The sequence below is a fragment of the Dermacentor variabilis genome, chromosome 2 (genome assembly GCF_050947875.1).
Source record: "Dermacentor variabilis isolate Ectoservices chromosome 2, ASM5094787v1, whole genome shotgun sequence".
Taxonomy (NCBI): Eukaryota; Metazoa; Arthropoda; class Arachnida; order Ixodida; family Ixodidae; genus Dermacentor; species Dermacentor variabilis.
The window spans coordinates 221,015,058-221,030,050 of record NC_134569.1 but is presented as its reverse complement, the minus strand read 5'-3'; the positions used below and the strand labels follow the sequence as shown (position 1 = coordinate 221,030,050).

The window sequence follows — 14,993 nt, the reverse complement described above, 5'->3', positions numbered from 1 at the left end:
ATTGGTTTGGATTTACTTGGCCCTTTCCCGCTATCCACGTCTGGCAACAAGTGGGTCGCTGTGGCCGCAGACTAGGCCATGGGCTACGTCATCACGAGAGCGCTTCCAACAAGCTGCGCCACAGATGTCGCCGATTTTCTTTTACGCGACGTGATTCGGCAGCATGGTGCTTCATGCCAACTGCTCACAGACCGCGGTCGGACACTTCTTTATCAAATCATAGCCGACATCCTGCAGTACTGCTCCACAAAGCATAAGCTGACTACGTCTTACCATCCGCAGACTAATGGTCTCACTGATCGTCTGCATCGCACCCTAACAGACGCTTGCAAAATATGTCTCGTCCGACCATACTGATTGGGACTTCGCCCTACCTTAAGTAACTTTTGCGTATAATTCTCCGCGTCACGACACTGCCGGTTATTCCCCGTTCTTTCTACAGTTCGGCCGAGAACGGACATTGCCATTGGACGCATTCCGGCCATCCGCCGCAGCAGAGACCAGCGAGCATGCACTTGACGCCATCACCAGGGCAGCCCAAGCAAAGCAAATGCCCGCACTCGGCTCCTGACCTCTCAAGACAAGCAACGGCGCTTGTATGACCGCCAACACAGAGACTTACAGATTTCGCCTGGGTCTCTAGTGCTCCTGTGGTCCCCGACTGGTCACGTTGGCCTGTCAGAAAAACTCCTGTCTCTGTACACAGGCCCATATCGCGTGCTGCGGCCTATGACTCCAGTTACGAACGATATTGCCCCATTCAGTACCAGTGCCTCATCTGTCCCAAATTCCACTGACGTTGTGCGTGTCGCACACCTCTAGCCATATTACTCTCGTGTTATCACCGATATTTAGACGGCCCGCGACGGTGGTTCTGCCGCCGGGGGTAATGATACATGCATATTGCGTGTTTATTGTGGCCGATGCACGTGGGCGCCCCGACGAAGACGACGAACGCTCTCTGGCTCTCGAGCTGTCGGCTGAACTGGCCAGCACTGCAGTTACCTTTTGTAAATATACCTTGTAGATAGTCTCCAGCCTTAATCCTTTGTTCGCGTAGCAATATTGCTATGGAACAGCCGCCACAGTGTGGCTGCACTGAGGAGGAAGAAGACGACGTGGGGCTGATTAATATAGCGTCGCCATTTTGGCCTTCCGTTAGCGTCCCTGTGAATAGAATTGTATATAGCATTGGGCTTCAGCTACACGTAACATTAATTTGGTGGAGGTGGACGTTCCCCGTACCCGTGATGGAGCTTCGCAGCGGTCGGAACGGCGACAGTGTAACTTCGGCTCCTGCTGGCGGCACTACATCTACACAACCGTCTCCGCCTGCAGCCCCGACCGTCGCCGTTTCCCCCCCTCGGTATCCTGGTGTTTTCAACGGAGTCGGCAGTCCTGATGTTGACGACTGGCTCCGCTTATACGAACGTGTCAGCACTAGTCACAGGTGGGATCCGACTATTATGCTTCCGAACGTTCTTTTTTACCTCGACGGAGCTCCGCTTGCATGGTTCCAGACTCACAAAGAGGATATCTCGAGCTAGGATCTCTTCAGAGAGAAGCTCCGCGACCTTTCTGGCAGTCCGTTCGGTCGCCAAGTCAATGCCAAGAAAGTCCTTTCCACACGTGTACAGACGTCGACCGAGTCCTCCGTGTCGTACATTCTCGACGTCTAGGCCCTTTGTGCTAAGGCTGACCCGACCATGCCTGAGGACGATAAGGTTAATCACGTCTTCAAAGACATTGGTGACGACGCCTTCAATTTACTGGTGTTTATGAACGTCACCAGCATCGATACGATGCTCAAGGAGTGCCGCTGTCTCGAGCATGCTAAATGTCGCCGGTTATCCCAGCACATCACGCGACTTCCCAACGCAGCTGCTACGTCATCCTATGAGGACCTCTTCCACCAGCCGTCGCGATGTGACAACTTGACCTGCATCATTCGTCGTGAGGTTGAAGTGGCACAACCGACGGCCCCTTCATTCCCGTCACCTGATCATTCTCCGGTGACAATCTCCTTGATCCAGGCTGTCGTCCGTCAAGAGTTGTCCAACGTCGGCCTGCACTCCATTCGTTCCGTATGCTCGGAACCTCTCTCTCTACGCACGGCCCCACCGCGCTCTTCTTACTCTTATGGACAGCGCAACCCCTCCGAATGGCGAACTGTGGCGAACAATGAAGTGTTTCTCAGCATGTGAGATGCATAGCAAGGCCGCAACATATACGATGCGACTGACGATGAAGGCCTCGACAAGGCGAAGAATGTTGTCCTCTTTCATACCAGTATGTCGGGTAGCGATACGCGAGGTAAGCCTACCTCTTGTGCAGCGTTGCTGCTATGATGATGGAGAGTGCAAGTATGCTTGTGGCTTTGCTGTATGCTGAGCCCGAGGTCTCGGAGGATAAGAACGCGAAGGATAAGCACGCCGTGAGCTGTCACCATGTCAGTGGCTGGAGAGTGAGGCTCTGACCCGGGGGTGCCGATGAGCAGGCTCGATTCGGATTTAGCCGGAGAGCAGGAACGACCGCATGGTTCGATGTATGATATCATTGAATCGATGGCTGCTTGTAGGATTGCTCGAATTTCACCATCACTACCTGCTTCGGTCCGGAGGTTGATGTCCTCCGCACAGAGACTGTGGTGTAGATGGGGAACCCCAGAGAGACGCTCCGGGAGCCCGACGAGGGCGATGTTGAAGAGCATGGGCGAGAGTACTGACTCTTGTGGTGTGGCCTTACTCCCTAGCGAGATGACGTCCTATTTGAGCCCCCCGAAGGTTAGAACGGCTGTACGGCTGCACGGGAAATCTTCAATAAAACGGTATGTGTTGCGCCCAGCGTGCGAATGTGACAGGGCCTCCAATATGGCGTTGTGTTGGATGTTGTCGAAAACTTTTGTAATATCCAAACCAAGGATGACCCGTTTGTAGAGATGAAGGCCTTGATGATGTTCTATGATTTGGTGATATAGTTGGAGCATAACGTCTTGCATGGATAGCTGTGGGCGGAAGTCAGTCTGTGGCAGATAGTTATGCTTGTCTGAGTGTGCAGTAAGCCTTTGAAGAATAATGTGTTCCATGAGATCCCTTATGCATGGCGTGAAGGAGATCGGGCGCAGATTGTCTAAATGCGTTGTCAAAAACAACACATCTAAAGGAACTTTACTTGTAAAAAGGATAACGCATACAGTTTACACATGCTTAGGGAAACCAAAACTTGAATATGCTGGCGTCGTTTGTGGCACGCATTGTCAAACAAATATAGCTCACACTAACTTCTTACAAATAAAACCACTGTTTCATTTACTATGCCTCCGACCAAAATACATCTGTCGGTGAGCTTCTATATCTATCTGGCCTTCCGGCACTCCAATCACGCCCTAGTTAACAACTACACACCGGCATACAACGTTATAAAAAAAAACTGGGCAATACAAGTCTTTCATGCCTATACGCAGTTCACCTGATCAAGACGCTCTAGACAGCAGCACGACACTACTAATTTTTTGCCCCAAACACAAACTTCGGGACGACGCGATTCATCTTTTTTAGGAACTATTGTTGAGAGGTATGCGCTACCAGCAGATGTAACAAATTTATACAATGTGGCAGCAACTTTAGCTGTTCTGCATTGCCGCATTTTCAATATCAAATTTACTTGGCGCAAATTTATTTGTCTTTTGCGTCACTTCAGCGGCATACGCTAGGCGACCTTGCAATTATCCTCTTTTCTGTAACTTCCCTCTTGCTTATTCATGAACCTCTTGTCACTTGATCGGCGGTTATGTGCTATAATTTGTTTACACTGTTTTGTGCAGGTACCTTACTCTCGCTAAAGTTAGTTTGGTTTTGTCCTTGCCTTAAGTTGCGCTTTATTACCCGCGCGTAATTGTCGCTGAATGAAACATGCTTTTACAAGACTTGACATTTTTAGGTTCTCGCCATGACGAGGCGTAATATCGAATTTACTTTTATCGTTTTGTTGAGTCAGGTCAGCGACGCATGCTCAGTGATCTGGAAATATGTAGGTTATTTTTTTAATCTTTACTTTTGCCGTTTGCTTACTCATGAACCTCTTGCCATTTGTTCTATTGGTAATTGTTGATATTTGTTCTCACGCTTAAGTGCAAATGCATTCATCTTTTCCAGATTATGTTTTGACTGTACGCTTGAGCACGACTGATTTTTTTTTGCCCTCCATTATAGTGAACCACACATGTGTGCCTCATGTTTTGATTGTTTCACCGTTAACCACCCTTCCATTGACTACGAAAGGGCAGGTGGCAGTATTGTATAGGGAAATGAAATAATTTACGTGGTTTTGCGCACCGAAATCATGATCTGATTGTGAGGCAAGCTATAACGGCGACCTCTGGAGTTACTTTGACTACATGAGATTTTTAATGTGAAAACAGTACATACACCCTAACGTGAAAATGCATCGTAGTCGACGGCGTTTTCACCAAAAATGGCTGATGGCGCGAACAGTAAGAACACGTGCGTCAAGCAATATTCAAAATAATGACACATTTCTGAACCAGCTTCATGCAAACTAAGTGCCAGAATGGCTTTGATAAGAGAATTTACTACAGTTCGGTCTGTGTGGAAATCGAACCCGGGTTTCTGGGGTGAGAGACGCGCACGCTTTCCCGGCGCTACGACATCTGCACGGCACTGGCTGATTAAATGTGTGCCTATTGGGCGCGTCATTGCGCAGGTCACTTCGCAGCCATCTGCCTGACTAAAGTTGCGGCCTAGTACGTGCGTCGATGGGCACATGATGGCGCAATCGATAGGGAAAAGGTGGCGTCACGTCATGAGTGTATCAAATTAGCGCGCTGCCCCCCGCGCCTCACTTGCTCTTCACATTTCATTAGTGCTATGTCTACTGCGATTAATTCTCGACGCGACAGCATGAGTGTATAAAATGAGCCGTCTGTGGCCAACATATACGCAAACCAACACACAAAATCAGCAGAAAAAACTTTAGTCCATGGCGAAAACATCAATAGAAAACATTTTACCTAAGGGACTCTAGTGCTTTCGTAAACCACACGTAATGTCTGAAGTGCCTCTACTAAATTTTTAACATGCAGTCGATGCATGGTAGAGGAATGTTTTCGCATTCCACTCCATCAGAATGCAGCCTCGGCTGCACAGGCTGAACTCATGGCCTGGAGCACAGGAGAGCAAAGCCATCGCCACTAGGCTAAAGCAGGGGGTCTGCCCAACGCGGTATCACACATTTATTATACTGCCATTTCTCTAGCTATATAGAAATGACCGTTTCAAACACTAGAAATCCATCTAGCATATTAAAGTGAAGCTTTATTTGCCTATTCCTTCAACTTTCCCACTGCAGTTGCTGCTGCTGTGGCTGCTGCTTTCTGGCACTCCGCTTCGAAAGGTAGTTCCGAGCGTGTGTTCATGACAGGAACGCGGAAGATAGAAAAGGCGACTCGAGGAACTCGTTTGGACCACACCGCGTTGAATGAGCACAATACCCTCTGCAACTCCCTGGGCGTCGCCATTCTACCCTCTTGACGGCAGTTATGATCTGCGACCACCCTCTAATGCATCGCAGGAACTAAGGCCTTTTCTACTAACATTGCGAGTCCAGCGGAGGCGTAGAGAGAACTACAGAGAGGAGGGAGAAGAGGCAGTCCCCATACAGGTGGGGGGGGGCGTGAGAGGGCAAGGAAACCCTACTACTATACGACAGCGGTTGCGGGGAAAATGGATAAGCTAAATTTCCAGGTACGGTACAGCACGTTTCTGCTATTTCTGAAAAATGAACCTGAACACCATGCAAGTATGTCAAGCGGACAAATTAGGCAGGGTTGCAGAAGCAAAGCCACATTGGTGTGGACAGGAAAGAGCGACTACCATGCGCACGCTTGACAATCCGTTCTGCTTCCTTGCTGTACAGATTCCCGTTCTTCTTGGCACGTGGCTACCTGCACCAGCCCAGGGATATGCTGACATCACTGCAACATCACCGTGCTCTGTGGCAGCAAATTGGACCAAAGATTTTAACGCTCTCGCCAACGTTATACTGCGACCAATGCCACCTTACGGCCCCGGCACATCATCGGCGTCAACCGAACATATAAAAGCCTGCCGTTCCAATGACTTCTTCAGTGGGCAGGAAAGAGCGACTACCATGCGCAAGCTTGACAATCCGTTCTGCTTCCTTGCTGTACAGATTTCCGTTTTTCTTGGCACGTGGCTATCTGCATCAGCCCGGGGATATGCCGACATCGCTGCAAAATTACCGTGCTGTGGGCAGCAAATTGGACCAAAGATTTTAACGCTCTCGCCAACGTTATACTGCGACCAACGCCACCTTACGGCCCCGGCACATCATCGGCGTCAACTAAACATATAAAAGCCTGCGGTTCCAACGACTTCTTCAGTGGGCAGTAAAGAGCGACTACCATGCGCAAACTTGACAATCCGTTCTGCTTCCTTGCTGTACAGGTTGGTGACTGTCCTTCCTTGCACGCTAAACGTACCAGCAACGTTTGTACGCTGCCCTTGCCCTGCCCACTAGTGTTAGTTTCTACAGTATGTGATTGTATTCATGTTGTTAAACTTTTGATTTTAGCAGGCGACATTGAGTCAAACCCAAGACCAACTGATACTAATCCAAATGCCGATGTGCTAGCTGCTATTGCTGCCCTGTCTGAAAAATCAGATGCCCGTCACAGTGAGTTGATGGATACTTTCACAGCTTAAGGCAAACCAAGTTGAGCTAGAGCAGAAAGTATGCGACCTTACTAACAGGCTTGCGGCTGTCGAGTCCCAGGTACTGTCGCTGGACAGTGAACGTGTTCCTGCGCGCAACGATGCCATATCCGAAGCAGTTCGTCCGGAGTCAGGCTCAATAAATTCACGGCTAGACGATCTCGATGATCGCTCCCGTCGAGACAACCTGATTTTTTTCGGTATCCCGGACACTAGCTCTGAAACATGGGCAGAGTCTGAAGAACGCGTTCGAAAAATTCTTTCAGAAAAGCTGGATCTATCGTTTCCCGACGAAGGTATTCATCGTGCTCACAGACTGGGCTCGTACGTCTCGGAGAAATGTCGACCCATTATAGTTAAATTTAGTTCTCCCAAATTAAGAGACAAGGTTATATCGCAACGTACAAAGTTCAAAAATTCCAAAGTATCATTCAGTGAAGACTTCTCCTGCGCAACACGCCAGTCCCGCAAAAAGTTGGCTGATTTCGGTAAGGCTTCGGGAGACAGGTATCTGTTGCGGTTGAACCGATTGTTCATCAAGAAAAAGTGCTACGTCTATTGTTCATCCACCGATCGTGTTTGTGAAGTAGATATTGCGGAAAGTCGTTCCAGCGAGAACAGAGGCACATCTGTTTCGCTTTCCACGAATACTATCGGGATTGCCTCGTTCGCCGCTAGTAGTTCATCGCTGTAGCTATCTGCTCGCCCGGTGGCTAAACCAATTTCCTTCCTTTTTTCCAATGTGCGTAATAAACGTGATGAACTGTCTTCAGCCATTGACTCGTGTTCCGATGACAGAAACTTGGCTCTCGAGTGATATTGCAGGCTATGAAATCTTTGAATGTGAAAGAGTCTTCAAATTTTTTCGCTCTGAGCGTATCTCGCGTACTGGTGGCGGAGTGTTGATCGCTGTACGTGACGGCTTGAGTTCTGTTATAGCCATTGCTACTCGTTTGGAAATTGTGTCTACGCGTGTCACTCTCGGATATCGTGATTTTATTTTTTGTGTGTGCTATCGCCCACCCAGTTCGCCCTTAACACTTAATTCAGATTTACATGACGTATTAAATGAGTTAATTGTCCGGTTCCCCTCATGTCCACTCTTCCTTCTTGGTGATTTCACTTTTCCAGCCATTAACTGGCATGACTCTCATCCCTCCTCTGTCTGCTCATCTGAGTGCTCTCTCTTCATCACCCTCTGTATGGATTTTAATTTTAAGCAACTTTGTCCTTCCGCCTACACGGTCGACTGACCAATCTGCTAACATTCTTGAGCTCCTTCTCACTACTACACCGCAGCTTGTTTCATGTTTAAGATATTTACCTGCTTTGAGTGATCAGTGCCTCATTTATTTTCAACTGCGCATATTTGTTCCCGCTACCAAAACGCCAAAAGTTATCCGAGACTGTAAAAACGCAAACTTTGAATCTATAAACCGCGTACTAATGGATTTGTCACTGACTTCATTCCAAGTGTCCACACGCGCAACATGGATGAAAATTGGACATTATTCAAAGATAAAATCAATTTTTTAATTAATGAATTCATCCCTCAGAAACGCATTATATCCAACTCTCATGCCCCGTGGTTTAACGCGCTTCTGCGGCGCCTACAGAACAAGAAAAAGAGACTATTGCGGCGGGCCAAGGCAACTCAAACGGCCGAACGCTGGCACGCTTACGCCACCGCTAAGACGGATTATAAACAAACTTCGTATGAAGCAAAACAAATTTCTACCAGCACACGCTCCCGATCCTTCTCAGAAATATTCCGAGGAAATTTCGGAATGTGGTCAGCGAGAATACGCCGAATACAATAGATCTTTGTGATGATCACAACGCTCCAATACACCATAGCGATTGCTGCAAAGTGCTAAATGATTTTTTCACCTCGCGTTTTTCTTCTACCTTGCCGAATGTTTTCTCTCATCCTTGTGCACCTGACTATTTAACCATGGATCCAATACTCATTGATTCGGTTGGTTTGACATGTTTAATTGAAAAACAGAAGATTTCATTTTGTTCAGGCGTCGACGGCATTACAACGAAGTTCTTGAAAAGTACACCTACCTGCTCATCATAGATTCTTTGTGCAATCTTTGAACAGTCACTACAGAGTTGTACCATTTCTCCTGATTGGAAGGTGGGGAAGGTGGTTCCATTGCATAAATCAGGTAGTAAAGCTTCAATACTAAACTATCGGCCCATTTCATGAACCAGCGTTCCCTGTAAACTTCCTGAGCCCATTATTTCTTCTCATCTTATTACCTTCCTTGAATCTAACAACTTTTTCAATTCATGTCAACATGGCTTGAGAAAATTTTCTTCGTGTGAGACACAGCTCCTATCTTTCAATAATGATTTATTTCGCGCTATAGATGCTAACGTTATTGTTGATTGCGTTTTTTTAGATTTTCCTAAGGCGTTTGACACTGTTTCTCATGATCTATTATTAATTAAACCCGGTGCTCATAATATTCACGATCAGGTATTAGGCAGGATTAATTTTTTTCATTCCAACCGTAGTCGATATGTGTCAGTTAATGATTATGACTCGCCTCTTGTTTCCGTAACTTCTGGAGTACCTCAAGGTTCTGTGTTAGGTCCTCTACTATTTTTAATTTACATTAATGATCTTCCTGATGACGTTATCTCCCATATAAATCTTTTCGCAGATGAATGTGTGCTTTATCGTTCAATTACTAATCCCTCTGATGAAGCATGTTTGCAATCGGACTTGAACTCAATTTCTTCACGGTACAGTGAACGGCTCATGACAGTTAACACCACTACGTGTAAACACCTGCGTATCTCCAGCCGTCCCCCTGAATACACCCCTCACTATCTTCTTAGTAACACTCCGTTATGATCTGTCGCATCGTACAAATACCTGGGTATTCACTTAACACACAATCTGTACTGGAAAATGCACCTCAACTACATATCTAACCAGGCTAACCACACGCTCGGGTTCCTACGGCGCCATTTCATAGCTTCTAACAGCACCGTTAAGCTTCATCTATATAAGACCTTAATCAGACCTGAACTAGAATATGCTTGCTCCATTTGGTATCCTAATCAGATAACCTTAATTAACGCTTTAGAGTCTGTCCAAAACCACGCAGCCCGTTTTATTGTTTCAAATTATTCCCGAACAGCGAGCGTATCTGCAATGAAATCTGCACTTGGTGTTCCCGTTCTTTCTCTGCGCCGTAAATACTTTCGCTTATGTCTTTTTCACAGCATTTATTATACCGACCCTATTCTCAAAGATAAGTTACTCCTCTCTCCATCTTGTATATCTTCACGCGCTGACCACAACATGAAGGTAGGAATACCGCCATGCCGAATTAACCTTTGTATAAATTCATTTACTCCTCGAACTGCAAATGACTGGAACCACCTCCCTGCCTTCATGGCTGCCATCACCGACGTCAACAAATTGAAGAAAACGGTCGCCGATTTTGTATGCCCCTCCTCTCTCTGTAGTGCCTCTGGCTCTGAGAGTACTGAAATAAATAAACAAAATAAAAACATTAATTAAGGCCATGCGAGCCATGCGGGCCATGCGGTGCGCATGGCCCAGAAGACACTACGGAAGCGGTCGACCATCTAATGAACACTTCTGGGCCCGCCGCGGTAGTCTTCGAGCTATGGCATTGCTCGAGGCCGGGGATTTGATCCTGACCGCCGCAGCCGCACTTTCACGGGGGCGAAGCAGAAAACGCACGTGAACTTAGATTTTGGGACAGCTTACGGAACATCACGCTGTCAAAATTAATCCGTAATCCTCCACCACGAAGTGCCTCAAAATCCGATTCTGGCTTCAGCACTGCAGCCTCGCAATTCAATTCAAGTTTAATACTACTATGATGCGATGAGCTATGTGATGCAATGACAGTGCTCGCATGACAATGGTTATAAAGTATGGGTCGCAACAACGTCTCAAGCTGTCCCTATGTGTTCTGTGTACTGCGCAGACAAACAGCAGTGGAGAACACTAGGTAACGTTTAACATCAACTCACCACTCCCGTCTTAGACTAAAAGTTGCAGAAATTAAGCAGTCGCCGTCAACATCACCGCTTATTATGGTCATTCAAAGCAACCAGCACAGAAAGCTTCGCTTAGGTTGATTCCCACAGTGTATGGGATCTGCACAATTTTATGCATCACATTGAACCTCAGTTTACACGAAGTATTAGAGGACACTATCGGAAGAACTGATAATTAGGTGCCTAAATAATTGAACCATCTTTCAGATTAATGACTATCGGTTCCGCGTTGTGTAATCGATTGTAACACAGGTTCCTGCAGCGAAGTTTCAGCTTCCGAGCGATTTGCCACCTGCCTTACTCCTTATTCGCGTCTCTCCTTTATTATCCTACTTCCATGCCACTCTAGGAATCGTGCAAAAAGCAAAAGGGGCGCAAGTGGCTGCAACCATGGTCGACAAATGTTTCCTGCCAATCATCAGCAAGTACAAGTACACCCCGAAGATGTTCCAAAAGGTATGCATTGCTGACCATTGTGAAGCTTCAGAGCTGTTAAAATGCAGCGCTTTTTCTTTCAGATTAGGAGTAAATGGTCAGAGAGACACTTAGAAAGAGCTCCGAGAATAACTGCTGTAGGCCCTACCTTACAATTAAAATTTCAGTTTCACTTCTACGTATGCTTCTTTTTCTGCGACATCAACATGAAAATAATTTGTTCGTTTGGTGTAGTTATGTTTCTTTAAACATAATCACATAATTTCGTCGTGCGATTATCTTTCTCCATACAGTATCCCCGCAGGAAAAGTACGCTACAGATATTCTTCCAGGCACGAAATCGTAAGCTAAACATCATGGAAATTCTTGCCTGTAAAAGAGGTAATATGCCCATGTCACGCAAATGATGCTAAGGATTTGTACTATTTCTATCGATAACCACTTCTGACTAGCGCAGCTACCTGGCCGGTTTTCTATCGGCAACACTGGTTTTCTCGTAGTTCCAACTGCAGGTCTGTAGGTTAGAGGTCACACCGGGACACAATTTGCTAGTTTTCCGGAACCTATAAAACACTTTCAGCACGTCATCACCATTACATCTGTTATCTTGTTTATTTTTCATCCGTAAGCATTCTTAGGCGAATTACTAAGGACATCTGGCTGTCCGTCGGTCGGTCAGCTGGTCGGTCTGTTGGTCCGTTACGCTGAACACGATGCGCTCGATAAAGAAACAGAATAAATTTAAAAGGAAAACGTTGGTGAGTTTCGACCCTATGACCCCACGCTTAAAAGCCGAGTGGCTGGCGCACTGGGCTATGTACGCATATTTTTCTATATTGTGGGCTAAACAGCCTCGCTTGCTGGAGGTGAGTATATCTGGACTATACGAATGTGGTGTACCGACGGTACAAAAGAAATGTCTAAGGAGAACATATTGTCACGAAAAGAATTTACCGCGAGCCCCTTTTCTTTCTTTCCGCGAATGTTGTGGGCTCCTCGATGCGGGGGGAGGGGGGAGGGAAGCATTTGTGCATAAATTTCAGCGACAGCGCCTCGGGCATGTACTCCGGCCCGGCCGACGCCGCCGCACCTGACGTCACTACGTGCACGTGTCGCGTCCAGTTATGAACGAATTGATTTTTTATGCGGAGTGTTTGCGCGACCATTTTTGGCCTCTTAAACTCTGGCTCTTATTGAAGGCTATCTGCCTGCCTGATTGGTCGAAATAACCCATTGGTGGAGAAGCCAGCGCCTTCCGCTGGTCCGCGGGTCCCTTAAGTGCTGCAGAAATTAACTCATTTAAGGAATGATTTCAGTAGTTTTCGAGAGAGCAAGGAGATAGCAGCACACAGCGCACTTCACCAAGGGAGACCGGGACGGTCAGGCAGGCCATCGACAACGGGTATGACATCATTTTATATGTAAATATTTGTACAGTGTAAACTGAAAGTAAATGCCAAGTTAATAAACCTAGTTGTGGGAATGCTACTTCTCGTCGTAGTACCTGCGGATCTGGACTTGCCCCTGTCGAAGCTCATGTCCCTTCATCTTCCTTTCCCTGGTGAACTGATGCGTCTGATATCTAACAGCTGCGTCACTTCGCTAAAAAGTGGTGCAGGATAGCGAAGACCCCGATATACTATCATGAGCCGTGATAATAAATCTCCAGGAAACTATCTCTAATAGCTCTACTCTTACCGAACCCCCTGCAATTTTCGCCACCATATTTACCACACTTATCGCACCGCCGATCTTCAGAGGCACGCCAGAAGAATTCATCTCTCAAAGGCTACTTTGCTACAAACATGTAGCGTCACTCAGCAAGTGGAGTCAAGCGACAAACATTAAGTTTTTGTATTTGGCATTGGATGGGAACGCAAAAATGTGGCACACCACTCAAATTTTAACGGGGACCCTAATTCATGAGAAATTACTAAAGACGTCTTTCCCCCGTCGCCACCCAGTGAAAATCTCATATGTGCAACTGCAAAACTGGATCCAGCTACCATCAGAGTCCCCCGAACAATATTACTATGTTCTGCAGCTGTGCGTAAGAGCTAATTCGTCTGACGGAAAAGGAGCGGTTGCGGCACCTCATGCGCGGCTTGCGTCCGGACGTGCTGGTTAGAAAATCCTTATCGCAAACCCCCACAGCTGTTCTGCCTTCCTCCAAATTTTACTGCTAATTGATCGGGCAGCTTTTTCGGTGGTCCATGCGTCCCAGCCACAACCGATCGGCACCCATTTCTCGGCCGGCCAGCAGTCGTGGTACCCTTACGCCTCGGCACCTCCCGCCGGAGTGACAGCCGCTGTAGCAACAATGCAGTCGCCTCCGACATGTATCGCTACCTGCGCTGCGGCAGAGCGTCATTGCCCGCGAGAGGCCACCGACCGTGATAGGGACTTGAGTGCGATCGCGAACTCTATAGCCTCATTATCGGACCACCTGAAGACTATTGAAGAACATGTACGTCGTCCTCCAGTGCCTTGGCCAGCGAGGAGTACCAGTGACGACCACGGGCGACTACGCTGCCAGCTGTGCGACCGAATCGGCCACATCGCGCCCCAGTGCTGGCAACAGTTCCGAAAAAACGGACCTCAATGAAGGGAGTGCGTGACGCTTGCAGTGAGCAGCTTGGACGACCGGGCGTAGGAGATCCGTTCGGCCGACCATCTGGCAGTTTGCCGAAAAGTCAGCCCTCCCATCGCCTGTCCGAGCGAAGGGGACTGATGCACAGCTACGGCAGCACACCAACTTTGAGCAGAGAAACTTCGGCACGCTTTCCCGACTTCCGTATGATTCCGCACCAGCAAGCGAAGAAAATCCCTTACCGTTGCTCGTGCTAGATCATGTGGACATTGGGGCGAAGCAGAGGGAGGATCTGCGGATGAAAGAAGTGATAGAGCACCTAGAGCAGCCGAGCGCGCCCGTTGTCAGGAACACAAAAAGAACGGCACGGAGCATTCGGTTGATCTACTTTGTATTTTACAGAGGAGTAAAATGCTTTCAAGAAGATCGCGCAGCACTCGTTGTCCCCAAGTGTTTGAGATCGGAAGTTCTAAGGAACTGCCATGACGACATCACGGCGGGCCACTTCGGTGTTAAGCGCACATGGGAGAAAGTTCGCCGCCGTTATTTTTGGCCGAAGATATTTTCTCATGTCAGCAAATACGTACTGCTGCTGTAGCAGCCAGAAACAGCCGCTCGCCCCCAGAAAGCCAGCCAGTGTAGCCCCCTTGGTGGCCTCCAAGGATGTGCCGATGCTTCAAGTAGAGAAAGGCCAAGGCACGCAACGCGGAACCCAGGACGCCAAGAAAGTGGCCCACCGAACGGAGCCTCCTCAGAATGTAGTAGACCAAACCGGCAAAAAACGCGACGTTTCTAACGTTGCGCGGTTAAATCCGTGCCACGTCAGACGGTGTTCCGATAATGACGACGCAGACGACGAGTCTGCTAACGAACGTGCGAATAAAAAGAAAATGTGTGATGTTCCTCCCTTTGTGCACAAATGTAGTTCGTTTGGTGTCCGGAGGCATGCCTCGTGTGACCGTGTGTGTGAGACGGAGACTCGTGACGCAGCGCGACAAGCCAAGAACTCCAACGAATCTGAACTTTACTACATTTGCAGGACGTTTCGTAGCGAGTCCGAACCTGGAACCATCGCTCCGTACGACACGACACTGATATGTACTAGAGTACAAGTGAATAAGCTTTAGTGTTGATTATCTTGTTTAGCGCGCATCAATGAACCT

General features: G+C 47.7%; 1 protein-coding gene and 1 pseudogene across 1 annotated transcript in view; both read left to right on the top strand.

Annotated features, from left to right (window-relative positions):
• Nucleotides 1–14,993, top strand: part of LOC142571191 (uncharacterized) — an 81,498-nt gene that overhangs the window by 24,035 nt on the left and 42,470 nt on the right. The window contains exon 2 of the mRNA XM_075679460.1: nucleotides 11,155–11,261. Coding sequence (XP_075535575.1) covers nucleotides 11,155–11,261 — 107 coding nt within the window. The remainder of the gene's footprint in view (nucleotides 1–11,154; nucleotides 11,262–14,993) is intronic.
• On the top strand, nucleotides 6,444–7,446 carry LOC142573360 (uncharacterized; annotated as a pseudogene).